Source organism: Misgurnus anguillicaudatus, chromosome 22 (genome assembly GCF_027580225.2).
Source record: "Misgurnus anguillicaudatus chromosome 22, ASM2758022v2, whole genome shotgun sequence".
NCBI classification, from domain to species: Eukaryota; Metazoa; Chordata; class Actinopteri; order Cypriniformes; family Cobitidae; genus Misgurnus; species Misgurnus anguillicaudatus.
The window spans coordinates 27,610,960-27,638,395 of NC_073358.2; the positions used below are offsets into that span (position 1 = coordinate 27,610,960).

Sequence of the window (27,436 nt, forward strand, 5' to 3'; positions counted from 1 at the left end):
AATCACCGTTAATGGGGGGAAACTATTGATTTGGTCCACATTATACCTCAGTAATTTTGTTACTCTTTTTTTTGAGCACATTCACAATCAATATACCTGAAAACAACCTCTTTTGTGTATACACACACACAAACGCACACACAACACACACACCTAAAAATACAGCAACAACCTTATGAGCATCACTGACACTAATGCCAACTTCAGCTATCATAAAAGAGCTTAATCCCTGTAAAAAAGTGTAGATCTAAGGGGGAGAAAAGCACGTGTTTGTACGCCTGTGTGTATGTAAAACTGATGCCCGAGAATAAACCTTACAAAGAAATTTGGTCAACTACATATTTAAATCATAGCAACGAGAAAGGAATATATGCCACTCCTCACAACTCTTTGTAAGTTTAATCTTGGCTTGTGCAATTGATTTTTGTATTTTGAGAAAATTAAAATGTCTAAATCACAGCATCACACTTTGAATACCAATCTTCACCACAAACACTTTTCGGGTCTAGGAACGAGAGATAAAGAGGTTATAATCTAAAGAAATAAGCCATACAATCTCAATGGGAAGTAAAGAGACAGAACAGATAAACTGAGTTCAAAGATAAAAGAACTAAAAGCATTATAAATAGTGAGTTATCTCTTTACTCCTTTAACTTGCATACCTCAAAAAACTACTCTCTTTAAAAAAGCAAACAACATAGTCATATCAAGAAAAACGAGAGAAAGGAAAAATTTGGTCGGTTAGAACAGTCACAGATTAAAAAAAGACCGGCACAAACTCCCACCTTTGACTCACAGCCTTCTTTTTGGTCTGTCCTAAAAATGACTCAATCAAACTATACTTTCATTTTTTAAATATTCAATTTCAAATCGACAGCAAATAAACAATATTAATAATAGCAATAACAATTAAATCTTCTGTTATAAGTATAACAATAAAAAAAAGGAATGTGAAATCAACACAGAAAAACAAATTATTGGGGGACAAAATAGCACTCTGGTCTTTCAACAGTATGGAAAAGCTGTCTAGCTCCAAGTTAAAATTGTTTTGAGAAAAAAAAAGGAAACCAACTGATAGTTATGAGCTGAACAAGAAGCTTCTTGGTCTTGGTCAGGAGCGTCACTACATCTTCTCTTGAGAAGCTCCATTAACAAGAGCTCACCCTGGGAATTTACTACATTGCGGAGCAAACGTGGCACGACAGCTAGGGGGCGATATTGAACAAGATCCATGTGCCAAATGAGACAAATTTATAAAAAACGAGTGGAAGAAAGAGCAAAAATAAAAAAATATGTAGCACAATGTGACATGCGACTTTTCTTCCCCGTTTCTAACATTTTAAGTTTTTTTTTAAATGTCGACAAACTTCCATCTGTTGTTTCGCTCGCTGTGGAGATCGGTGGCATATTTGGGTGCTTATTTCTTCTTGCCGAAGAAACTGAAGCGCTTCTCGCGGTCTCTCTCTTTGCCATCTTTGTTGCGCATGGTCACACCTCCTGCCTCGGCCGAGCTGGGAGAAATAGGTGGCATGGTCATTGCCCGACTGAGACCCCTTTGGGCAGCCGGCGAACGGTCGCCAGGTGAGAGCGTTGCCTGGATTGCTTGAATCCATGAACTCATTTCGGCCTACGATAGAGAGAAGGATTGTATCACGGTATGACAGCAATTTCTTTTTAGTTAACCATCTGAGATATGATCAAGAAACATAGTAGTTTGTGCAAAACGTACCTCATCCTTTGCTTGGAACAAAAACTCCTTTCCATCCCCAAGCCTGTAAAAATTAAAATACTTCTTAAAAATATATAAAATATAGATTAAGTATAACAAAAAGTTTATTTGTCCCATCTCATACTTACCTAAGTTTAAATACGTGTTTCCTCTTTTTGTAGTCATGGGCAACCTCACAGACAGCTTCGTTGAGGCTGATGGGAACTTCTCCATGGTATGGGATTCCATTTGATGCACTTTTGTTGTCCTTGTAAAATCCCATACTGCCTTTGCGTAATACACAATATACATTCTGCCATGATCTACAATTGCACAGAGATAGAAGCACACCATTTAGACAATTTATTACCAGTTAAGTGATTGTCATTCAACCTCATTCAGCATTAATAGCATTTTTATCTACTTCCTGTTTTACCTGGCGGCTGCTTTTTTGTTGTGGGATTCCATTTCATGTTTCCTGTTGAGCATGCCCTCCATAGCTTCTGGGGTCACCTCTGCTGCTCCTCGCCCTGGCAGTGTTGCTGAAGGCTCTTGCCGAGATGCAGAGTCCAGACCGCTGTCACGGCCAGGACCATTAACAGAATCCGATTCTGATCCCTGATTGACAAAAATGAGATGTGACGCAAATGAGATGTGATGCATTGTTTCTAAAAATAGTGAGGCAGTGATGACGTAATTTTTGTAGGTCAACCACAGAAGTCAGCAGGACACTGGTTCCCTTGCTAAAAAGCCCATCCATCTCATAGACTTTTGGATTATCACAAAAAATAAGCTCTGGGTTTCACAAAAGTTTATGGCATTTTGTCCAACAAGACAATCTTCACAGATGAACACAACTTTTATAAATTTTATGAAGTCAATTTTTTTCACAAAATTCATAAAGGTTGTGTTCATCTGTGTGTCCTGCTAACTTCCGGGGTTGGCCTACACAAATATATCATACCTGCGGCACTTTATACCAGTGTTGGGGAAAGTTACTTTTAAAAGTAATGCATTACAATATTATGTTACTCCTCAAAAAAGTAACTGAGTTACTTATTTATTTTTAATGGAAAGTAATGCTTACGTTACTTTTGCGTTACTTTTTCTTACTTGGCTGAGGCTTGATCTCTTTCAGGCCTTGCAGGTGTTTTTATGATCGCAAAAATGTCAAGCTCTGGCCTGCCATCTCCGTTTCTGACTCAAACTGTTCCCGCTCAGGCACACAGAGTGCGTAATTCTACGTTAATATGTTCAGTTTAATTCAGTACATGTTTATACATTTAAATTGAATTAATTAAACTGAATAGTAACTCACATTACTTTTTACAAAAGTAACTCAAATATTAATGCAGGCATTTATAAAGAATGCGTTGCTTTACTCGTTACTTTAGAAAAGTAATATTATTACGTAATGCGCGTTACTTGTAATGCATTACCCCAACACTGCTCTATACTACTGTGATTCATTCATTGTTTTAAAATATATAATTAATAGATTATAAACGCTACTTAACTACTCACATGATTAATGTCCGATCTCAATCATAAAATAACTTTTTACTTGAAGCTACAATCTGTAATTGTTTGCTCTCTATTGCCATCTCGGTTGTACGGAGCCCCTAAGCGGACATGGAGCAAAAAAAAGTTGTTTCACGTGAGCACGCAAAAGTTTCACGTGAGCACGCGAAAGTTTCACCTTTAGATTTTTTTTACTCCAATGTCACCTTTGGGTCTCGGTATGGTTTTAAACATAAAATTGCAGGTTACTTTACAAACTTATTTTTACGTTTTATAAGCTTACCTTTGTGAATTGGGGTTAAAGGCGGGGTGCACGATCTCTGAAAGCCAATGTTGACATTTGAAATCACCTAAACAAACACGCCCTACCCCAATAGAATCTGGAACTTCTTTTGATAAACCCGCCCCACACATGTGCAACCTAGGCAATGATGTCGGTTAGTAGACACGCCTCTTACTGCTGATTGGCTACAAGTGTGTTTTGGTACTCGGCCCGACTCCCTTTTCCAAAGCATTTCTTAAAAATCGTGCACCCCGCCTTTAAGTAAGAAAACAGTTTTGAACACATTTTTTGGTAATAAATATTTTTTAGCTAAAAAAATTACAAATTGCAGCTTTAATTTCCTTACCAATTTCAGAGCTGTTCACCCATGTGTCTTTGTAAATTAACTTTTTTATTATAAAAAGGAATCTAAATTAAAAATACACTAACTCGATAAGCACAACATATACTTCACATGCACACAAAGAAATGCAAACTAAAAAAACACATCAACGCCAATAAGGAGAAGCTGAGGCAATGTGAGTGTGATGATGAAAACACTCGCACAAAGACAATGGGACACATCTTCCACAAAGACCTCACTCAGTTATTTCATATCCTAAGCAAAGCCACTTAATACTAGATTACAAAAACAGTTGATTAGAAAGAACAGCTACTAGCCTTAGAAAAATGTAAAATCCGATAAAACTGAAGGAAAGAAAAAAACAAATGCAAATTTCTTATTTTGAAAAGTTTGATTAGTAGGGAATTAGTTCAGCTGTTGTGATGCACCCAAACACTACAATTTAGATCTTAATAATTATATAGAAAACATCAAATTTTAACATCAAATTTGGGAAACCGTATGTGATAAAGTGCATCCCAAACACTGATGTTATTTCTCAGACATGAGCAACAAACAAAAGATTGCAGTTACAGTACATTAAAAATTGCAGTAGCCAAACAAACATGACAGCACAACAGCGATCCAGTGAAAGCCATACAAAGCGGTGCTTTGATTTTGTCCTCTAGCTGGTGTGGTATAGCTACCGTCATGCTGCTGAGTTAAGCACAGGCAGTGATGCTACACTACGGCTAAAGGCTGAAGCTACGGTGTTAGTACTCACACGCTCCTGTGCCTTGTGGGCTTTAGGCACAGGTTTAGAAACTGGGTTAGACTGAGGTATAGTCTCAGGAATAGGTTCAGGTTTCTTGAGTTCAGATACCGATAATGACTGCAGATAAGAGACGTCACAAGAATATGTGTTAATGTTAGTGTGCATGTGTTAGAATTAGTAATTGTGTGTGCTGAAATATTGTTCTGACATTTAAAAGGACACGATACAGCCATAAAAACATACTAATTGTTTTTTCTCACATACACTTAAACGTTTTTATTCACGGACTCACAAGTTAAATTACATTTACGACAAACGTTTATATCAATAGGACAGATTGAGAGGAAGAAGAAAAAGACAATGAACACACAACAGGACACAACTGAGACTGGACTGTGATTTGTATCTTGGTATGAAATTTTAATACTGTGCCTATTAGGGCTGGGCGGTATGAAGCTAACACTGACATATTAAACGTCAACCACAAGATTTTTTATTCGGTGTATTTAATGAGTGGGCGTGGCTAACTCGCATTAATTCCGATCAGGAGCTTATTATCAAGAACTGCGATATCTATGGTATATTTATATATAGCTACATCATGTTACATATCAATACTGCAAAATAAATGTAATCATACCGTAAAACAGCTTTATGGTCAAACCACCCATCCCTAATGCCTATGTACTAACATACAAGCGTAAAATATGTTTATGAAAGTGAGTAGATATCTAGATATAAAGTTATAAATAAAGTTACATATCTAGTTATAAATAGAGAATTGAATAAAACTGACCTGTGATGTGTCGTGGTCACTGTAGACACCATTGACAGATACTGACTGGTTCAATGTAGTCTGGTCCAGACTCGTCCTTTAGCGAAGTAGAAAAAACGCAAACACATATGCGTAAGTAAAAACAGAAATGTTTACAGTAAAAACAGAGATGTTTACAGTAAAATAAAAGAGTATGAGACAAATACTAAATCTTAACCAGGCACAAGGTAGTACATTTCTTAAGTCAAGCATTTTGTCTGTTTAAACTGAATTCAAAACCCCTAAACAGAGCATATTTGATTTATGATATACGTATCTAATTGGAATGCTGTTTAAAGTAGGCGGAGTTACATGGCGCAAAATGCTCACCACAGCTTAAGTCCAATTTATAGTCATGCGTAAGGTCTACGCCGTAGGTTATCCATAGCCTCTGCGTAGCCTGACATGCACCTCGCAAAATGTTTAACACCGCGTCAGTTCTATGCGGACCGCAAGCACTGTGATTGGTCCACTAACACCCCTCCCGTCTCAAACTGCAACAGAAGTCGCTGTTTATTTACTTCCTCTTCGGTTGTGGGTTAAACTTGCCAAACTGCTTCTTCATTGACGGTCGCGCTGCTACTGACGCGTAACCTACACCGTAGGACCTATGCACAACTATAACAAGCCCTTTAGAAGAGGTTCTTGACACTATGGGGAGGTTTCCCAGACAAGAGTTATCCTAGTTCCAGACTATAATTAATGTTTGAGCTCCCTTTATTTAAAAACACCTTGTACTGACGTATCTTAAAATATATGAGCCATTGTTGTGTCTCAAGATGCAAACCAGTAATGTTTTTTGTAGGGTATGTTGGTAATGTCCTAATAGCATAGTCATGGATTTATCTAAACCCTGGCCGGGAAACCACCCCTATATGTATTACCTGGTTAGGATCCGGTGTAACAATTAGAAAGTGTGAGCCACAGATGTAATTTTGGAAAAAGTAAAAAAAATTTACCTTGCAGCCGAATCGTTCATTTCAGACTGTACTACTTCCTCTACAGGGGGAGGAGGTGTGGGTGGTCGCCGGGCCCTCTCTTCCTCTTCCCTTTGTCTTTGAATCTCCTTTTCTTCCAGCTAATACAGGAGAAAATTCCAATAAAGAATTGGAAAAGTAAAAAAATTAATGATGCAATGAATGCTACTGGGTTTTATAAATCTTTATTCAATATTATGTGTATTATTTATTCAATGTGTGTGTAACAAACCGTGGTAAGCTTCTCAAGCAGTGTGAAACGCTCTTCCCAGCCAGCTGCCAGTTTTTCAAAAGCTTCATGGCGTTTGATCAGACTCTCAACCTCATCTACATTAGAGCCCAATTCTGCTGTCCTGACCAATGGCTCCTGCCCAGCCAACCATGATTCAGCCACGGATGCGTCCCTGCCGAACTGTAATACCTCCAGAACTAACAGAAACAACAGAGAGAATGAGGAATGTGTCAAAGCCAATGTTCAGGTAAAAACTTGAATCAATTTAGCTGTTTGTTGTCTAAACACTGGATTACTACACTTAAAATTTATATACGCTTCCTTGACATTATAAGCCCTCTACCAAGCAGAGAAACAAGCTTACTCCCACATACTTACCGATCTGTAAATGATCCATTTTCTCTTGCCACTTCTGATTAATCTCAGTGCGTTTGGCCTGCAGCTGATCCAATTTCTCTTCAATCTAGAAATAACACATTTAAATGATGAGATATGATCTCAGTGTGTGTGGGCATCCTTGGCTACCATGCAGTGATGATATATACAGCGGGGAAAATAAGTTTTTGACACATCAGCATTTTTATCAGTAAGGTTTTTTTTAAGTGGGCTATTGACACAAAATTTCCACCAGATGTAGCCATCAAGCCAAATATTAAATTCATACAAAGAAATCAGAACATTTAAGTATACAAGTTGAGTCATAATAAATAAAGTGAAATGACACAGGGACTAAGTATTAAACACACTTTATTTAATACTTTGTAGAAAAGCCTTTGTTGGTGATTACAGCTTCTAGACGCTTCTTGTATGGAGACCAGTCGTCTGCATTGCTCAGGAGTGATTCTGACCCATTCTTCCACACAAATGGTCCTTAAATCTTGAAGGTTCCTTGGGCCTCTTTTATGAACTTTGATCTTCAGTTCTCTCCATAGATTTTCTATGGGATTTAGGTCAGGTGATTGACTGGGCCATTTAAGCAACTTTTTTTCTTTGAAACCACTTCATTGTTTCTTTGGCCATGTGTTTCATTTTCAGCTTTCTGGTAGATGGCAGCTGATTGTTATTTAGAATGTCCCGGTACATTTCTCCATTCATCCTGCCTTCAATAATATGAAGTCTGCCAGTACCCTTTGCTGAAAAGCAGCCCCAAACCATGATGCCTCCATCCCCAAACTTAACTATTGGTATGGTGTTCTTGGGGTGGTGGCCAGTGCCATTTCTTCTCCAAACATGGTGTGTAGAATGACTGCCAAAAATATCAATTTTGCTCACATCTGATCATACTATAGTCTACCAATAATCCACAGGCTTCTCAAAATGCTCTTTCGCAAACTTTAACTGAGCCTCAACATGGTTTTCGTTCAGCAATGGAGTCTTGAGATCTTGAGAGAGTTATTTGCTTTTACCCATCATGAAGTCTTACCTGTGTGCCTCCAATGAGAAGCCTTTATAGGACATTCATTAGGACTAAAGCAGCTGATATCAATTAGTACTGATAGGAGGCAGGGTTTCTCTCTCAATACTGACAGATTTCAGGTGATCTCCTGGCTTTCTATGCCATTTTGCACCTTGTTCTCTTCATGTGTTCAATACTTATTCCCTGTGTCATTTCACTCTATTTATTATGACTCAACTTGTATACTTAAATGTTCTGATTTCTTTGTTTGAACTTAATATTTGGCTTGATGGCTACATCTGGTGGAAATTGTGTGTCAATAGCCCACTTAGAAATCCCCATACTGATAAAAAAGCTGATTTTTTTAATACTTATTTTTATATGTGTGTGTGTGTTAATTTTGTTCTTTTATATATATGTTTATGTACACATCTTGTTATTTTATACATATATGTACACATCTTGTTATTTTTTTGAGCATAAAGAAAGTGGGAATTCACCAGCTATGAGTGATTTATAATGATAAATAATCCATATATTTTCAAAGGCAGGAGAGACCTCATCTGAAGCATAGTGGTTGTTGTTGATGAGGGCGTGTCCCATTTCATTGCATGCAGTGAAGCTGTCTGCTCTTGTCTCTATCTCTGACTTAATGTCCTGATGGTTGGCAATGACCAGGCCAGCGGATGAGACATCCCTGCAACACACAGAGCACACAACATCTCATCATCATTACAACATCTTACCAGTTATTCACGGAGTCATTCATCTATTAATTATTAATTAAAGAGTTATTTAGTTACGTTATGCGTTTATACCTTGGACTGTCATGTGACTGGATCTGTAAGTTGATTCCCTCCATCCATAGCATGAGGTCTCTGACCATATTGAAGAATCTAAACTTCTCCACCGTGTCCAATAGGAGCAGCCGTCTATCTTTAGTGGCGGACTGAAGCCCCTCCCAGGCCTCCGTGACCGCGTGCTCGTGGCGGTTGATATCGTCAGCCTTCTCTCCAGCGTATGCTTTTTGCAGACGAGCTGCATCGTCCTGCACCTGTGTTACCTGCAGAGAAAGTTTACAATTTTAAAGGGAGAAGAAGGGAAGAGGATGAGAATGTGACATGCTTATACGCTCACTCTCACCTGCCCGCTGAGTGCCTGCACGTCATGCTCATAGGCCGTGTGTTGTCTCAGCAGATGCTGGACTGTGTTCAGATCCCGTCCGAGTTCGGCGCCCGCTAGCGTTTCTTTCTTTTCCCGTATGAGCCCCAGGGCTTCCCGGGCATCCTGATGGAAGCGGTGCAGTTCATACGATGCAGCCAGCATCTGTGTGCGAGTGTCGATGAGCTCCAGCAAGTCGGCCCAGGCCTCATTGAGGCCATCCTTCCATTCGGCCACGCTGGCATTCTCCGGGTGACCCGACTCTATGAGTTCATCTGCCTGAAGGTTCACAGCATCCACGCGCTCCTGACCGATTGTGCTGGTGTCCCGTGCGAACTCCCGGAATTTGTCACGCAACATCTAAAGCGTTGAGAATGCACAGAGCTTTAGTTAAAAATTGTGTATTCTGATCAGCTGAATTAAAAGATACCATACATGCTTAGTTAGTAATGTGCCAACTTTTTAAGTGTGATTCAGGAAGAAACGGAACATTTTATACCGTCACATGTTCATAGTCTTGTCCGAGTTCATGCGATCCAGCGACAACCTCTCTCTCTGCGATCCACTGCTCTAAATCATCCACCTCTCTCTTCAGCTGGGTCAGTCTCAGTCTCTCCTGTAATTTGCTTCTCCTTTCTTCTGCCAGGTCCTTCAACCCTGCATACAGTTTATCCACCTGGGCCTGCCTCAGTGTGATTCTCTCACTACAAAAACAGGGAGAAAGCAAGACACTGGACCAACCTCTTTACTTCCAGCACTGAACTATATGGCGATCCGTCGGATACAGAGATCCCAACATGCCTCTCACCTTTCTGGGTGTTCGCTGTTTACCATGAGCCTGCTGCTGTTGGCCAACTGGTGGATGGTCTGGGCGTAGTCCTCCAGTGCCTGCTCCAGAATCTGGTGCTTCTTCACCATGACCAGAGCACTCTGTTCATCCTACAACAGCCATAACAAACGATTTAAAAACAAGCCGCTCAATGCATTATTAACGCTTTAAACTTGAAAGCCCCTAAACTTCATGAGCTGCAAGGATGCTGCAGTGTTAAACATACTTAATAAAATATATAGCTTGAATGCACTTTAACTAGCTTTAAAAATAAAAGCGCCTGCCAAATGCATCAACGTGAATATATAAACGAGTCCTCCCCTTCAACCAGAGCCAATATTTAAAGATATAACTTTCAAAGAAAAACAAATTTTTGTTATTAGAATTTTAACAAATTTCACTAAGGGGTTGTGTACACCAAAACTTTTAAACGCGGCTGAAAACGCCTGGACAACGCCGAATGCCAGCTATTATTCAGCTTAGTGCCAGCTTTCTTCAGCTAAGCGCTTTGGTAGCTCTGATACGTCAGCTGTGAGACGGTTGATTGCTGTGATACTTGTCCCGCCCCACCTCCACTGTGATTGGACGGCCGCGTGAGAACTGACATTGACGAGCAGAGCTTTTCTTCCAAAGTTGAACATTTCTCAACTCTCGGCGTTCAGCGCGGAAAAACCGCCGGGCGCCGGTTTTCAGCGCAGAAGAAAACCGCTAGCTGCTGGCTTACTTGAAAAACGCGGAGCTTCCATTGAAAACAATTGAAAACATGCGCCAGCCACGGGCGTAAAAGCGTTGGTGTGCACGCCCCCTAAGGGTGTAAATGTTCATCAGCCCCAACTGATCCTCTAAAAGCTTACATTAAGCACAAACAAACCAAGTGTCATTATGCATCCTTGTGCCAAATAAAAGCGTCTGCTAAATGCCTAAATGTAATTCTCATCCTTTGCCTTTTCCTCTGACATCATATGAAGCTCTTGCTCTCCCATCCAGGCCTCGGCCTCCGCAGCATCTGTGTAAAACTGCTGTGCTCGGTTAGCCTCTTCCAGCCTTGCGTTTCTCTTCTCAGTTTCAGAAATCAGCAGGTCCCATGATTCTCCCAGCTCTGCGAGACGACCTTCTAAACCAGCCCTCCTCTCTGTGTCCACATCTAACTCCTTTTCAGGGGACATGTTCTTGCCATGGGCCTGGATATCATTGATTCGTGGCTGATGACCTTGAATCTCCTTCTGCAGAGTCTGTGGAAAAATGGTAAAACAGTCAGGCAACGTTTTTGGTGTCATTAGAAAAGACATTGCTTAAAAGACATTGATTAAGTGAACATTACCTGGTTCTTTTTGATGAGGAGCTGGACACTGGGCAGATCTTTGCCATGGTCTGTGGAAGTGGCGAGAGGCATCCTCTCCTTAACCCATAACTTTAGACAAACACAAAACATTACTCACAAAATTGTCATTAATTTTTCTCGCCAACCAAGCAACCAGACTCTTGTTGGTGACTTACAATCTCATCCTCGAGGTCTCTGTTGAACTGATGAGCCTCTTTTGAAGCGAGAAGATGCTGTCTGCGCATTTTAAGAGGATCCTGCAGCTGAGAAAAGCTGTCTGTCACTCTTTTTTGCTGCCCATCCACCTCCGTTATCCCAGACTCCTCTTGGGCCAAAGCCAGCGCCTGTGACTGTAGAGACTGGACCTCTTTCTCACGTACCTCCATTTGATGCTCCAACATCTGATACATAACACATAGAGGGTTCATTAGTTTTGAAACATATTTATTTACACACAAATAAATAATTTATTCCAACACAATCTAGTTACTGCACATCCAGAAACTTCTTTAAAATCTTTGAAGATGATTTATACATGGCTTTGGATATACCTGGTGTTTCTTGAGTAGAATATTGACGCTGGTGAGATCTTTCCCAAAGTCATCACTCTGGAGTTGAGAGGAGATGTTTTGGAGCCAGGAGTCCAGCGATGAGCAGCTCTGTGTGAAAAGTTCAGCTCGGTTTGCGTCAAACAGGCACTGAGCTTTAGCTTGAGTGGTGCTCTCCAGCTCCTCCCACTGTTTCTGAAGACCACTTAGACTTTCTGATACCGTCTGCTCCAACTCAGGTTTCTCCTTCACTAACGCCTGTCCTTCCTACAAGCACAAGAAAATGACCATGGTATTTTGCACATTTGTACCATAGTAGTACTACGGAGTTCTTAGAAGTACATCAGATCATCATAAAAGACCATGGTGCATGGGCATTTAAGTGCCAAGGTGGTTATTTTTCCACTGTACTTTGAAGAATCTGCCTTATTGAAGAAAATACCTTGTCGATCTTGTCCAGCCAGTCTTTATTGGATGCCAGCTCAGCCATGAAGGCCTGGTGCTTCTGCCATTTGCTGTGAAGGTTTCTGGCCTCATCGTAGGACATGTCCTGAGCTGTTAACATCTTCTCATTTATCCAAAGAGTCAGCTACAAAGACGAGGGTGAAAAAGACAACCAGAATTTTTAAACGATGACCTGATTCAGTGGCATGACTGAAGGTAGCTTCATCATAAAGACGATGTTGTGTCGTCAAAACTGGTTTGGTAAGTTAATAAGAGAATTACAGTGGTCAATTTGGTCAGTATTTTTTTTCAGGAAAATAATATATGTGACCTGTGCTGGCTAATTGAGTCTAATTTTAAGCTACAGGCAAATAATAATATAAATATATAGAAATTGAGGTTTTCATAAAAATAAGTACATTAAGCCCCCGCCTAGCGATTCAAATGCTCTAAATGTCATTAAGCATCTAAAATAATCTTTATTTGTACGATTTCTGATAGGTTTACCATCCTAAATGCTTAACTAATACAAAGATGCGTGCATTCATATGCGTGTCTGACATTTTGGTTTCGGTTTTAAAACATGCAGGAATTCGATAATAAGTGCAGGACTTGCTTGATATTAAAAAATATTGGTAAGAATAAAGTTATTGGCCCCTGGTGGCTGGATGCAGTACAAGTCATAAACCCTGCCCTCTATATGCAAATAAAAGGGACTTGGGTAAAAAAATTACACTTCCAATAAAGATGGTTTTGGTACTTCAAGGTAGTTGTTATCAGGCTGATATATGTAAAATTTTTATTTTTGTGATAAGTTTCATTTTAGCTAGACATTTGATGGTATAGAAATGGGGCGTGTCATTATGATTGACATTTGTGATTGACAGCTTCGCTGATCAGACTTTCTTGAGCATCGAGGGAAGATTGAAGATATAACTAACTATTCATTTTCGATTCCTGTGTTATTTCACCCTGATAAAATGAGTTGTATTTAACATACCCTATTTTAGCAAGCCAGTAAAATAAGACAAGGTATGTGGTCGAATTGGGCGTGCAAAAGTTTGGCCGGAAGTGTGATACAGCGGCTTCGGGCTTCACGTACGACTCCTTCGGTGCATGCCCTGGCTCCAAACTGATGTTTTTGCGTAACATGTCAGCGCCCATCGTCATACATTTTACGTTCAGTTCATTACAATGTAATGAAGCGACGTCGCATCGTCCCTCTTTTTTTTACAATCTATGGTGCACACAGACAGGCGAGTGCGCGACCCCGATATATACACAGAATTACAGTTTTAAACATTTTTGTTTTGACAAGAATTTATGTAGATATAATCTGTTATGTCTGACGTGAATGTTTAACTGTTTTGGGGAAAATATCTGATGTGTAACATTAGATCCTTGCATTACAGCAGATATAAATCGGTCTGTTTCAATGTCAATCAAACAATAAAAGAAAAAGGTTGAACATATATTTCCTATAGATATTGTTTTTGATTTTGTGTGTGCCAAATCTATTCATTTGGATGCTGTGATTTTGTTTTTTGAACCTTAAACTCGTTTTTTTGTTAAAATTGACTTTGCTGACTGTGTCAACCTCAGTCGGGTGTAGCTCAGTCATTTTTTTTGTCATATTCCAACAAATCATACATCATTTAAAGTTTTTTTAATACAAAATATAAACAACTAATTAATTTATTCATTAAAAATGTGCTCATTCCGATTTAATTTACCAGCACAGGTCACAAATAATTTAAACAGATTTCTTTTTTTTTCAGTCTGAGTGAAGACAAATGAAAGATTCAAACAAACAGTCTACTAAAGAAAAACTTTTCTGCAAATCTATCCAGGAAGACAATTGTTTTTTGTTACTTTCGTATCTCTAGAGCTTTACACATTTCTAGGGTTAAGCCACCCATGCTTTTTCCATCCTATGCAGTGTTCTCACCTCCTGTCCATCTTGTAGGAAGTGCTGCAGCTCTCTGTTATCCTTCAGTTTAGCCAGGAACTCATTGGCTGCTTGCTTGTTTTTCTGGTGTCTAAAAGAAATTGAGAGAGCATATGAGATTTCCAGACTTGATTTTATTGGTGTTGCTGAAGACTGAAGCTATATATGATTCTGCATCCTTGTCAGGAACAAATAACAGTTATGGATGCGGCATACTGCAATAAATGTAATCTGTTTAGTCTTTGATCACCTCTCCTGAATGGAGTCGATCTTCTCCTGGATCTTGTCTGCATTATTGTTGCCATCTGATATGAGTCTCTGTCCAGACTCGACCACACCATTGATCTTCTCCTCGCTAGCCTCCATGGTGGTGAGGAAGTCCTCATGTTTTTTGATGGCCGCTATTGCCCCTTGTAGGCTGGAAGGCATCTCTGTGTGTGATAGGACGTACTCCTGCAGGCAAAAAAAATCCACCAATCAGGAAAAGTTATTGGCATCAAACAGTCATGTTGATGGATAATGCACAACACGTATACATGAGTAAACAAAAGTGTTTATTTTAATGGCATTATATCAACTGATCTGATGATAAGATATTCTTTCCTAGCAAGTAAAAAAATCTAAAGTTGTACAGTAACAAATAGCAACGCAAACAGCATCACATGCACACACCTGGCTGTTGAGGAAGCCCTCCGCCTGCTTGGCATCTCGCAACAAAGTTTGGAAATCATAGGCCTGCGCAAGGACGCAGTGACGGCTCTCCCACATTCTCCTCAGCTCGTTCCAGCCTGTGTCCAATGCCTGTAGCCGCTGGGCTAAGAACATGTACTGAGCATCTGTTTGACCCTGAGTCACCTGAACATACAGAATCACAGACAGATACAACCATGTAAACATCATTTACTACTTGCAAGTATGTCATATTAAAAATGTGGGGAATTTTTCATAGAAAATGTATTTGAACTGACCTCGGCTCCAGTAGCTCTCATCTTCTCGTAGTCCTCTCTGTAATTATCGATTTCGTTCTTTATGGCCTCATGTTGGCCCAGCAGACTTTCTGCTTCGGCCAGAGAGGTGGGCGTGTCCTCAGACGCTACGGTGGTCTGTGTACGAGACAGCCAGGCTTGGAAGTCATCAAGGTCTCTGAGGAAGCCCTGGAGCTTGGAGGCCTCGCCCAGTGACTCCTCACGCCGCTTCATGGTGGCTCGAAGCTCTTCCCAAACCTCCTGGATTTCAGCGAGACGACCCATGATTTCATCTGCCTGCTCTGGGTGCTCAGACGCCAACTTCTCAGCCTCTGATTGTAGGTCATCCAGTTTCCCCTGTGGAAGAAAGCGTAGAGGCAAAGTCGGAACTGATTAGATTGCGTTTAATTTTTAACATTTAGAATTGACCTGATCATGGATTTTTATGGATCATAATGCAATCTATTTACCTGTATAGCCTCCAGGTCCCTCTCCATACCGGTGAGCTTGCGTTGCAGGGCCATGACTCCAGCCAGGTCGTTTCCAAGGCTCTGCGTGGACTCGATGACTTTGGTCTTCTCCTTCATCCAGCTCTTGATCTCATTACACTCTAGATGATAGTTCTGGATATTCAGTGCCGATTCTAGAGCTTGTTTACGGTTGTTGGCCAAACTCTGGAATTCAGACCACCTGCAGAGGGGTAGGAGACTTGTGTTGGCAGTGTATTTATGATTGTAACGTTATTATCTTCATGGTGTATTTCATTTGACTTTATGTGCCCTTTTATTTCGAGTCGGTTCTGTGTTTTGTTAATCTCTTCTTTGTGGTGGTTTTGTCCGAGTGTGGGCATGTGCGATGGCCGTGTTGAATCTGCTCTTTGTGTTGGTGAGTATGTGACTATACCTGTTATTGAGCTGATCGTGTGTCTGGTTAATCTGCTCTTTGTTGCGGTTGTCGGATCCGAGCAGCTGTTGGGCCACTTGATTGACATCGGATATGCGAGCGCCCAGCGTGTTCATCTCTGGCTCTAGAGTTTCAAACCTTCAGCAAAATACAACAGTATTACTGTTACTCTATTTCAAAACAAAATATACAGATATATAGGTCACAGTGTATGCGAAATCCAGGCTAAAGTTTTATAATGCAATTATGAGATTAGGAGCATCAAAGTTTGATCATTGATTTGACTTTAATTTCAAGACATCAAGGTTATATTTTCACAGTATGTATGTAGGATGAATTTACTGGGTTTTCACAGACTGGGTCACAAATGCGAAATATCAATAACAGGGTCTCTTTCTATCTCACCTCTGTTGGACCACCTCCAGGTCTTCCAGTTTGGAGGGAATCTCCATGTTGTGCAGCCACTGTTCCTTTTCTCCGACCCACAGCTGGCAGGCGCTAGATTCACTAAACATGCGGTACAAGGCGAGCGCTCCATCTAAGGCCTGTCGCCATGACGACGACAAGCCCTCCAACTCTTCATAGCGCTGCTCTATTGCCGGAAGGCGGCCTTCCACCTAATAAAATGAAAGCTTTTAAATAAATATGCACTGTAACAGAAATGTATTCAGGTTCATTCTAAATATAGGCTCAAATAGTTCATCCTTGGGCTAAACCATATCCATGAAGGATTTCATAGAGGTAGGGCCAGTGAGAAAGTGTTTTAAACCAGCTGACAGAACGGTCCCTTGCCCTATTGGGTCAGTGCAAACAATTGCGTTCAAATTATTTTTTTATTTTGTTTCCATGCCTACTAAGAAATGAGTTCTCTATGATGTATTTACAATTTGTTTTTGTGAATTCTGTTGATTTAAAGTATGTAACTTGCTGACATGTACACTCACCTAAAGGATTATTAGGAACACCATACTAATACTATGTTTGACCCCCTTTCGCCTTCAGAACTGCCTTAATTCTACGTGACATTAATTCAACAAGGTGCTGAAAGCATTCTTTAGAAATGTTGGCCCATATTGATAGGATAGCATCTTGCAGTTAATTTGTGGGATGCACATCCAGGGCACGAAGCTCCCGTTCCACCACATCCCAAAGATGCTCTATTGGGTTGAGATTTGGTGACTGTGGGGGCCACTTTAGTACAGTGAACTCATTGTCATGTTCAATAAAACAATTTGAAATGATTCAAGCTTTGTGACATGGTGAATTATCCTGCTGGAAGTAGCCATCAGAGGATGGGTACATGGTGGTCTAAAGGGATGGACATGGTCAGAAACAATGCTCATGTAGGCCGTGGCATTTAAATGATGCACAATTGGCACTAAGGGGCCTAAAGTGTGACAAGAAAACACTCCCCACACTATTACACCATTGCATTAATAAGAAATTGAACAGGTGTTCCTAATAATCCTTTAGGTGAGTGTATGTTGACATCAAAATGAAGAGTATGTCATCTGTTGAAATGCACAAATCTATAAGCAAATTTGCTGCAATTCATAAATCTGTTTTACTCCAATAAAGTGTTTATAAAGTTTACAGCTGTCATAGATTTCAGGTTGTTATCGCACGACTCATTGGAACGCTTGTTTTTGATTGGCCAGTCCCGACATTTTCAGAAAAAACGTTATACGAAAAACAAATATATTTTTCTGACCCTTTCAATACAATATAAGATGTTTGGAATGAGGCCAGTGAAAATTTTGGCAGGACGAGTAAAAATCAGAAAATAACCTTCTTATTGAGCCCTTGTTGTTTATGTTGTGTGTCTTAAGTGTACCTGTGGGGATTGTGCATAAGCTTCTGGCAGTGTTGAGGCCTGTTCATGTAGTGAGTCTATAAGTAATCTGTGACTTTGAATCTCCTCCTCCACCTCTTTCTGCTTTTTAGCCAGAGTTTGTGTAGAAAACTCATCGTGGCCGACATCTTGACTAGACACCTACAAACAGAACGAACAAACAAACACATTCAGCCTGAACACAGATCACAAACTATAGGGAAGGTGCTTTAGTATTTATTTAGCTATGCATTTCAAAAATCTTTACAACATACTTGCAGAATGGCAGAGAAGGATCTTGTGAATTACCTGTCTTAGTGTTTCCAGTATCCAGGCCTCCATGTCATTGGCATCTGTCAGGAACTGATGAAAAGCTACAGAGTCCTGCAGCCTCTGCTCACGCAACCGAGACGCCTGTGAACGACAGAAAAGTATAATGTGAAATGAAATGGTAACGGGCACATTTTAGTTTAAATGGCAGAGCTTTCTTGAGTTTCTTTACCTCTTCCAGGTGCGCCCATTGTGCTTTCACGTCCGTGATCCGCTCTGTCACCTCAGCTGCTGCGACGTGGCCTTCCTTTACCAGGGCCTCTCCTCCAGCAATGCTGTTCCCCAGAGGGCCGTACCGGGCTGCCATCTCCTCCTGGAAGGCTTCGTGTTTGGACAGGAGGTGAAGAGCGGAGCTGAGGTCCTTTCCGTAATCTCCTCCGGATAGGATCTGCTCCTGCTCTCGGATCCACGCGGCCTCCTCTCCCAGCTCCCACAGGAACTGCCACAGCTTTCGTGAGTCATCAAGTCGGGCTCTTCGTTCCGCTGCTAGCTGGCCCAGTTCGTCATAAGCTTGGCCCAGAAGATCCACCTTTTCTTCGACCAGTGCTGGGTCACACGGCTTATAACCTAGAAAGAGACATTAAAAAAAAAAATTTGTCATTGAAGTGACATTTGTGGTGTTTGATATAACTTTAGAGTCTATAGGAGTTGTTGATGGATCATGTACAAATTGAAGAAAATGCTGTATCATCCTTAAGTGCGGGCATATCCTCACTTTGTTCATTTGAAGTAAACCTCTTGGCGGCGGCCTGCACGGCTTTGACTCTCTCAGCCTGTGCTGATATATCAGCTTCAACAAGAGTGTGTTTCTGCAGCAGGTCCTCCACATCATGAAGGTGTTTCCCACTGTCTTGAGATTGCAGACGACTCTAAACACATGCATACACAAACACAAGCTATTAAGCATTGCTTTGACACCTATGTAGTTACTGAATCTGTAGTTTAGTTTGCAAAAATTAATTCACCTTCATATCTTCCATCCAGTCCATAATGTGTCTCATTTCCTGTAGGAGGCGCTGCAGGTCTCTGTGCGCAATCAGCCTCTCTCGCCGAGCTGCAAGTAGTTCCTTCAGATACTCCCACAGCCTGAGCACATTATCCCTTCGCGCTAAAATGCGTCGCACTTCGTGATATCCCTCCGCCTCTAGTTCTCGAGCGACAGCTTCTACGGCAGCCACGCGCTCGCCGTACGCCTGGATGTCGGTCTCGATGGCGTCGTGTTTACGAGTGGCGGCCTCCACAGCGCCCAAGTCGACACCAAAATTGTCCTAAAGATGGCGACAAAGAGGTTAGATGTTTAATGTAATTTACATCTAACCGTAAATAACATTTCTATTGTTTATCCTCTCTCTAACTCACCTGTGACACCAGCCGCTGGTTTTCGCTCAGCCAGGTTTCTCTCATGGCTGCTTTGCGGTCAAAACGTGCGGCCAGCATTTCGAGCTTCTCCTGACGAATCAGCTCGTTCCTCAAAGCCAACTCTCTCTCATGTTCGGCCTTCTCCAATCTCTCCCACGCCTTTCAAATAGGAAATGCAGCCGTCAACATCACCAGGTACACAGTCGGGAGGTATAAAGAGCGTTAGATGTGTACATACCTTGTTGATGTCAGAGATGAGTTTTCCCTCTCTTGGCGTGTAGACTTTCTGATTGTTTGCCCTCATTTTACTTTGAATGGTAAAAAGCAAGACCTCCAAATTCCCCTTTTCAGTAAACCTGTCAAACACACACAGGGTTAGCACTTAGCAGTGTCCAAAATCTATTTTTAAATCAATGTGAATGCAACCCATTTAGCCTCTGTGACAGGATGTACAGTGTTAAGCAAAAGTTTTATGCTACCATGCCATCATTAGATGGTTTTTGCAATTTGTAGGCAGTAAAGGCTCTGTTAAAGGATTAGTCCATTTTCAAAAAAAAAAACCAGATAATTTACTCACCCCCATGTCATCCAAAATGTTGATGTCTTTCTTTGTTCAGTCGAGAAGAAATTATGTTTTTAGAGTAAAACATTCCAGGATTTTTCTCATTTTAATGGACTTTAATGGACCCCAACATGTAACGGTTTTAATGCAGTTTAAAATTGCAAGAAAAATTAAAAATATGCACTTTTAAACCACAACTTCTTGTCTATCTCAGGTGATGTGATGCGCCAGCGCGACCTCAAGCAATAAGTCATCACGTCAAGAGGTCACGGATGACGTATGCGAAACTACACCCCAGTGTTTACAAGTGTGGAGAAAGAGGACCGTTCCGACGTTGTTGTATGTCGAATGATACTCGTTTCACTAGATAAGACCCCCACGCCTCGCCTGAGATCGTTTAGAGTCCCCCGAAATTGCAATTTTAAACTGCATTAAAACTGTCAAGTGTTGGGGTCCACCAAAGTCCATTAAAATGAGAAAAATCCTAGAATGTTTTCCTCAACAAACAAAACCTCTTCTCGACTGAACAAAGAAAGACATCAACATCCTGGACGACATGGTGGTGAGCAAATTATTTGGATTTTTTTTTTAAGAAAATTGACTAATCCTTTAAAGGTGCAATGTGTAACTTTTAGAAGGACCTCTTGACAGAAATGCAATATAAGATACCTAACTATATTGTCAGTGGTGTATGAAGACCTCACATAATCAACTGTTATGTTTTTATTACGAATGAGTCGTTTTATGTACATACACCATGGGTCTCCTTATATGGAAGTCGCTGCATGTTTCTACAGTAGCACTAAATGGACAAACTGTGTTTGCCCCCACATTGCCAATTCACACTGGTCCAGCAACAATCAACTCCAACAAAATGCTTACAAACCCCAACATTTTAAAATCTCATTGACTTTGATCCTTTGGCATGGGGCAGGGGTTTCATACTAACATAACAAACGGCAACAAATGCGTTTTGTTGGATCAGTGGTATATGGGCGTTCAGACAACAATATGTTTGTTCTATGGCAGCTACCGTAGCTTTTCATTGGATTTCGAAATTAAGTTTGGTTGCAATTTGCAATCTTCGAGCTAGATGCCACAAAAATCCCATATTGTACCTTTAAACCTAAATTTAATAAATCATTTTTCTGACTTTTGGTGTGTGTGTGGCCATGTTCTTACTTGGGTGGTTTCTCCACAGTGCGGTAGGTATTGAAGGCCTGTAGCTGGTTCTGAACCCCACTGAGCGAGTTGGCAAGCTGTCTGTCATTAAGGGTGACGATGGTCTGTTCAATCCACTGCAGCAGCTCCGAGGCAAGAGTCTCATATTTCTCTATCAGCTGATCTGCCTCGATAGCATAATCCAGCACCTACAGCGAGAGTCAAACAAAGCGCCAGTTACTCAAAAGAATAATGACCCACTATTACAGACACTGTACCCTTACAAAGTCAAAGTGAGCTTTATTGTCATTTTACTCTTGAGGGCAGAGAGAAAAAAACTAAATGCAGTTTCCCAGAAAACCTTGGTGCACAACATATAACATCATATAGTAACACTATGGGACCTATTCTCACTGTTGCCTATTAGCGTGTATATTATTACTAGCATTTTAGCTGTTTATTGTTACTTTTAAAGCACATATTAATGCATGACTATATTTTACATCCCTTAATCCTACACACTCAAAAGGGACATCTCACAAGACTTTTTAAAAATGTCAAATCTTTGGTGTCCCCAGAGTACATATGTGAAGTTCTAGCTCATAGATAATTTATTATAGCATGTTTAAATTGCCACTTTGTCGGTGTGAGCAAAAATGTGCCGGTTTTGGGTGTGTCCTTTAAAATGCAAATAAGCTGATCTTTGCACTAAATAGCAGTGCCGTGGTTGGATAATGCAGATTTAGGGGCGGTATTATCCCTTTCTGACATCACAAAGAGAGCCAAATTTTAATGAGCTATTTTTTTCACATCTAGTGACAGTTTCAGTGGCACTGCAGCACCACGTTGCAGATTTACTGCTCCATATAACAATAAATAGACATTTAACATTATGTACAAACATAGAGGAACAGTATACACAGACTATGGACAATCTGCATACATAGTTGACATATTTGACCGTATTTACTGTCAAAAGAAACAGTACATAGTCTAAAAACAATTGACATACAACTGCAGTAAGCTGAAATATACTGTATGGGTGACCCTGGCCTGGACCACAAAAAGTTGATTTATACATCAACTAATCAACTAATAGCTAAATTAATAAGCTTTCCATTGATGTATGGTTTGTTAGGACAATATTTCGCCGAGATACAACTACTTAAAAATCTGGAATCTGAGGGTGCAAAAAATATAATTATTGAGAAAATCGCCTTTAAAGTGCTCCAAATGAAGTCCTTTACAACTCATATTACTAATGATTAATACATTATTTGTATATTTACTGTAAGAAATGTACTTTACTTTATATCATACTTATGTTTGGCATTAAAAATTATAATTTTGACCTATACAATGTATTGTTGGCTATTGCTACAAATAAACCCGTGCTACTTATGACTGGTTTTGTGGTACAAGGTCACACATAAGCAAGCAATTTGGAATTAATGCAACTTTTTTCAGCAGTTATCCTTATGTAAAGTGTGTATGTGTAAGGCTGGTTGAGTATTGCAATTGTAAATAATTGCAGCTTTTATCCTTATGTAAAGAATCTAATGTGAGACGGGTTTAGCAATGCAAATAAATGTACTACTAAATGTACCTAAACCTAATTATGTTTAGTATTACACAGGAGCTAGAGTATTGTGTTGTATTATCTCCTTGTACCTTGCCAATCCTCTTGCCCTCTACGGCGAGTGCCTTCATCTTGCTGAAGTAGTGGTAATATGTGGCCACATACGTGATGATGGACTTCTCATCTGGCTGATCAACATTCACATCTAGGTAAGGTAAAATGTTTAATAGTTAGTGTATTTGCCATTTGAAGTTATCTGGTTAAGTAATTTCAGTGTGCTTGTGAGTAGTACTTTGTGATGCCATGCATGCAGCACATTTATGCATGTCATACCTTCGGGATCCAGTAGTTTGGTGAGACCCAGCTCTTTCTCAGCCACGTTGAAGGCATTCTGCAGGTTATAGTGGGCATTGGAGCGCTTGAGATTATCAAAATCAATCAGGTCTGACCTGAGAGTGAGGAAGAATGAGAGAAGAAAGTATTAATAAAGGCATTTTAGGATACTACCATGAGATTACAAAACACTGCAGTTTACTTTTCTGCCATTAGAGGGAGGCACTCAAACACTGCATTGGAGAGGTAGATCTCACTCTGTACTTATTTGGGTCAACTCAACTTCAACTACTGTATTCCTTCTGTTCCTCCACATGAAACTACTCCAAAAAGAACAAAGCTGCTGAAAGACAGCTTGAGAGGAGAAGTGACTGGTGGGTCCGACGAGCTGTCCCAACTAATTCATAATGCAATGACTTCATTAACAAGGGATAAAACTCATTCAGATAGGTTCCAAAAAGTCTTGGCTGCTCAAATGTAAAGCAAACTTGGCCTGTGCTTCATCCTACAGTATGACAGTGATCTGAAACAGTAATCTGACACACACTAAGGCAACAAGAGTTTTTTTTAAGCTGCAAAAAGTCTTGTGTGGCTAGTTCAGTCACCTGAGCGTGTTATGTCACCAGAGAAAACCTGGTGATGTTTATGATTCACTCGCTACATGCAAATGATGCACAAGTACTAAACAAAGCACCAAACATGACTACTTTATTTATTATTGCCATGTACCAAACATTAATAGGGACAATATAGAAAGTGTTTCCTTATCTGCATGCTAAAACAACCATGCATGAATAAAACCTAAGAAAGTTCACTCGCTTTAGAAATATAGGTTGTTTTTCCACCCTTAAGGCCTTACAGTCCACAACAATTAATTCAACCAAGTATATCAATCTGTCACGCAAGATTCTAACACTTGTATTCTGTCATCGCATTGTTTTTAAAGTGCTGGTCGATGAAAACATGCAGACGGACGTCTTTGGCCTCTGCGTCATGTCTCATGCCACGTTTTTAGGATGCCATGTCAAGTTAATAGCAGGTTAAAACCGTTTGTTCCAGGTGTTTTTGAACTTAAGAATGTACAGTACACACACAAACAGGTCCAAAGGTTTGTAACCATGTAAAAATGCCGCTATGTAGCATTTTTTGTCAAATTACATTATTAGCATTACAATTTCAGTGCAAAGTTACAAAAAAATTATATTCTCAGCATGAAAAGAATTTCCTGAAAATTGTGTGTTTTAATATAAAAAAAAGGAAATTTGACCTTTTGTCATTTATACATGATTTATATATTATCACAAATGCTTTTTCTTTGGTCACGTGTTGATCAGATGGAGAGATTTAGTGTTGCTAAGTGATTAATAACAGTTAAAAGGGACATTTCACATAAATCTTTAGTGTCTCCCAGAGTACGTATGTGACGTTTTAGCTCAAAATACTATAAAGATAATTTATTATAGCATGTTAACATTGTCACTTTAATCCTTTAAAATGCAAATGAGCTGAACTCTGCACTAAATGGCAGTGTCGTGGTTGGATAGTGCAGATTAATGGGCGGTATTATCCCTTTCTGACATCACAAGGGTAGCCAAATTTCAATGACCTATTTTGTAACATGCTTGCAGAGAATGGTTTACTAAAACTAAGGTACTGTGTTGAACTTTTTAAAATTTCTAGGTTGATAGAAGCAGTGGGGACCCAATTATAGCACTTAAACATGGAAAAAGTCAAATTTTCATGATATGTCCCCTTTAAGGTCTTTTCTTACAGAGTTTTAATACAACTAAATGTCATGAATATGCAACACCAACTGTCACGTAGGCTGAATTTTCAAGATTAAAAGGAACCTAGCCCCAGAATAAAAAAATAGATCATAGTATAAATGCGGACTACCGGCACATCCGGGAACTTGACTGTTAATTTTGTCACCGCCCCTTTTTGGGGGATTAAAAACTAGACCTTCCATTGACTTCCATTCAAAATAGCGGAACAAAGCAACGTTTTTACACAGCCGGCAGGCGTAAATAACTTATGAAATCACTCAGATTAAACATGTCGAGTATTTATCTGTCCATCCTGCCTGCCATAGAGCGCGAAAGATACATTAACACATTTAATTTGGTCAATATAAAAACATGTCCCTTTCATTCTCACAGCGTCAAATTTGTGTAACAATGCCATCCAGTGATTGCTGGAAATATCGCTAAGCCAGTTAGTTGTATGGCTCGATGGAAAAGTGCACTCATTACTCTAAATATAAAGACATAATATATAAATACGAAGTAACTTTCAAATACGAAGTAAAATCATTCACTTGCTTCCCTGTTGACTCGATGAGGTACGAGCAAATGTTCGGGTAAGACACCTCTGGCCAATAGGGAGCATTGTTACACAAATTTGACGCTCTGAGAATTAAAGGGACATGTTTTTATATTGACCAAATTAAATGTGTTAATGTATCTTTCGCGCTCTATGGCAGGCAGGGTGGACAGATAATTACTCAACATGTTTAATCTGAGTGATTTCATAAGTTATTTACGCTTGCTGGCTGTGTACGAACGTTGCTTTGTTCCGCTATTTTGAATGGAAGTCAATGGAAGGTCTAGTCTGTTTTCCCCCAAAAGTGGGCGTGAACCTGTTCAGAGACATTCTATGACGTTGCGCCGGTTGTGCGTATACATCAGAAACTGTGGATGAGTTAATAATAGTGATTCACAACAATAATTTATATAAACTAGTTTTGTGCACGCTTTGGCCTTAACATCTTACGCTACTTGGAACTTGTGCTGATTTCTCTCTCTCTATGTGTGATGAAATGCTGAAAAATAAAGGGTGTGGAGTGTCTGAACACATGTGTTCAAGTGTATGTGCTACTATGTGTAAATCAAAGTCACACCAAAGCTCATCATCAGAACAAAAGCCTAATACCGCCGTACTGGCTAGTGTGCGTGCTCGGATCGATACCTGTGTTTGTGTACAATGGCGCTGAACGCTAGACCATCTCTCCAGCTGGTGGTGAAGTTGTGGACATTGACATTTGGGTACCCTGCAGGGAGAGCAAAGTTTATCAGTACAGGACCAGAAATGTGTTTGTGTGTCATTCATAAAACCATCAGAACAGAGATGTCAAACAATCGTTCATTCATTCTTTCCATTCTCTCCTTCATTCTCCTTGTGTCATACCCTGCGGTCTTCATCTGACACCACAGCAGCAGGGCGTCTTTGGCCGACTTCTTCTCCTTGTTGTCCTCCGTCTCAACGCTGATGTCTTGGATCTGATTAAACAAGATATATAACACATTTTAATATGGGACCCTCTTGGCAATTAGCTCATTTTCGAAAGAAGGGTTATTGTTATTTTCACATTCTCTACTAAAAAAATCTTTACAATACATATTTTGTGGAAAAAACTGACTACATCTGTTTGAAGTCGAGTCAGTAATATCATCAATTTTCAGTAAAGTTTTAGTTTTTGGGGTTCCAAAACAAAATCACTGCAAACATACTTTTAAACGTGACATTTCACAAGACTTTTTTTAAGATGTTAAATAAATCTTTGTTGTCTCCAGAGAACATATGTGAAGTTTTAGCTCAAAATACCATATAGATAATTTATTACAGCATGTTAAAATTGACACTTTGTAGGTGTGTGCAAAAATGTGCCGTTTTGGGAGTTGATTTCTGCACTAAATGGCAGTGTCGTGGTTGGATAGTACAGATTAAGGGGCGGTATTATCCCTTTCTGACATCACAGGGGGAGCCAAATTTCAATGAGCTATTTTTTCACATGCTTGCAGAGAATGGTTTACTAAAACTAAGTTACTAGGTTGATCTTATTCACATTTTCTAGGTTGATAGAAGCACTGGGGACCCCAATATAGCACTTAAACATGGAAAAAGTCAGATTTTGTCCCCTTTAAATCCTTGGCAATACCAACAAATGTAGCACACACGCTAAATCAAAGCCATTATGTATAGGTAAAATATATGTTCAAGTTTTTTCTTTCTTTTATTGTTTGACTGAAACATTTGTTATTTTCAACAAGGTATTTGTTCCAGAGTTTAGTGACCGGAAGTCAAGTTTTGTCAGACGCGTCCAATAGCAGGATCGCGCGCTGTATGGAGCATCTT

At 40.0% G+C, this 27,436-nt stretch overlaps 1 protein-coding gene across 4 annotated transcripts in view; it reads right to left on the reverse strand.

Moving 5' to 3' along the window:
* Positions 1 to 384: 384 nt before the first annotated feature.
* Positions 385 to 27,436, reverse strand: part of sptbn2 (spectrin, beta, non-erythrocytic 2) — a 97,603-nt gene continuing 70,551 nt past the window's right edge. For 2 of the 4 annotated variants that reach the window (XM_073860518.1, XM_073860520.1), the window contains 38 exons: positions 26,486 to 26,580; positions 26,270 to 26,347; positions 23,303 to 23,418; positions 23,062 to 23,174; positions 21,412 to 21,599; positions 19,906 to 20,023; positions 19,668 to 19,826; positions 19,274 to 19,576; positions 19,024 to 19,177; positions 18,481 to 18,875; positions 18,288 to 18,392; positions 17,982 to 18,140; positions 16,553 to 16,764; positions 16,148 to 16,285; positions 15,715 to 15,934; positions 15,248 to 15,601; positions 14,952 to 15,134; positions 14,530 to 14,732; positions 14,280 to 14,370; positions 12,330 to 12,476; positions 11,891 to 12,154; positions 11,516 to 11,740; positions 11,340 to 11,429; positions 10,952 to 11,250; positions 9,998 to 10,123; positions 9,689 to 9,893; positions 9,172 to 9,549; positions 8,847 to 9,091; positions 8,587 to 8,725; positions 7,011 to 7,095; positions 6,633 to 6,829; positions 6,383 to 6,501; positions 5,406 to 5,481; positions 4,619 to 4,726; positions 2,145 to 2,326; positions 1,858 to 2,031; positions 1,730 to 1,772; positions 385 to 1,627 (listed from right to left, as the gene is read on the reverse strand). In XM_073860518.1, coding sequence (XP_073716619.1) covers positions 1,418 to 1,627; positions 1,730 to 1,772; positions 1,858 to 2,031; positions 2,145 to 2,326; positions 4,619 to 4,726; positions 5,406 to 5,481; positions 6,383 to 6,501; positions 6,633 to 6,829; positions 7,011 to 7,095; positions 8,587 to 8,725; positions 8,847 to 9,091; positions 9,172 to 9,549; positions 9,689 to 9,893; positions 9,998 to 10,123; positions 10,952 to 11,250; positions 11,340 to 11,429; positions 11,516 to 11,740; positions 11,891 to 12,154; positions 12,330 to 12,476; positions 14,280 to 14,370; positions 14,530 to 14,732; positions 14,952 to 15,134; positions 15,248 to 15,601; positions 15,715 to 15,934; positions 16,148 to 16,285; positions 16,553 to 16,764; positions 17,982 to 18,140; positions 18,288 to 18,392; positions 18,481 to 18,875; positions 19,024 to 19,177; positions 19,274 to 19,576; positions 19,668 to 19,826; positions 19,906 to 20,023; positions 21,412 to 21,599; positions 23,062 to 23,174; positions 23,303 to 23,418; positions 26,270 to 26,347; positions 26,486 to 26,580 — 6,696 coding nt within the window. In that variant the 3' untranslated portion in view covers positions 385 to 1,417. Of the gene's footprint in view, positions 1,628 to 1,729; positions 1,773 to 1,857; positions 2,032 to 2,144; positions 2,327 to 4,618; positions 4,727 to 5,405; positions 5,482 to 6,382; positions 6,502 to 6,632; positions 6,830 to 7,010; positions 7,096 to 8,586; positions 8,726 to 8,846; positions 9,092 to 9,171; positions 9,550 to 9,688; positions 9,894 to 9,997; positions 10,124 to 10,951; positions 11,251 to 11,339; positions 11,430 to 11,515; positions 11,741 to 11,890; positions 12,155 to 12,329; positions 12,477 to 14,279; positions 14,371 to 14,529; positions 14,733 to 14,951; positions 15,135 to 15,247; positions 15,602 to 15,714; positions 15,935 to 16,147; positions 16,286 to 16,552; positions 16,765 to 17,981; positions 18,141 to 18,287; positions 18,393 to 18,480; positions 18,876 to 19,023; positions 19,178 to 19,273; positions 19,577 to 19,667; positions 19,827 to 19,905; positions 20,024 to 21,411; positions 21,600 to 23,061; positions 23,175 to 23,302; positions 23,419 to 26,269; positions 26,357 to 26,485; positions 26,581 to 27,436 lie in introns of all 4 variants that reach the window. The other 2 variants (XM_073860519.1, XM_073860521.1) reach the window with 2 other exon arrangements.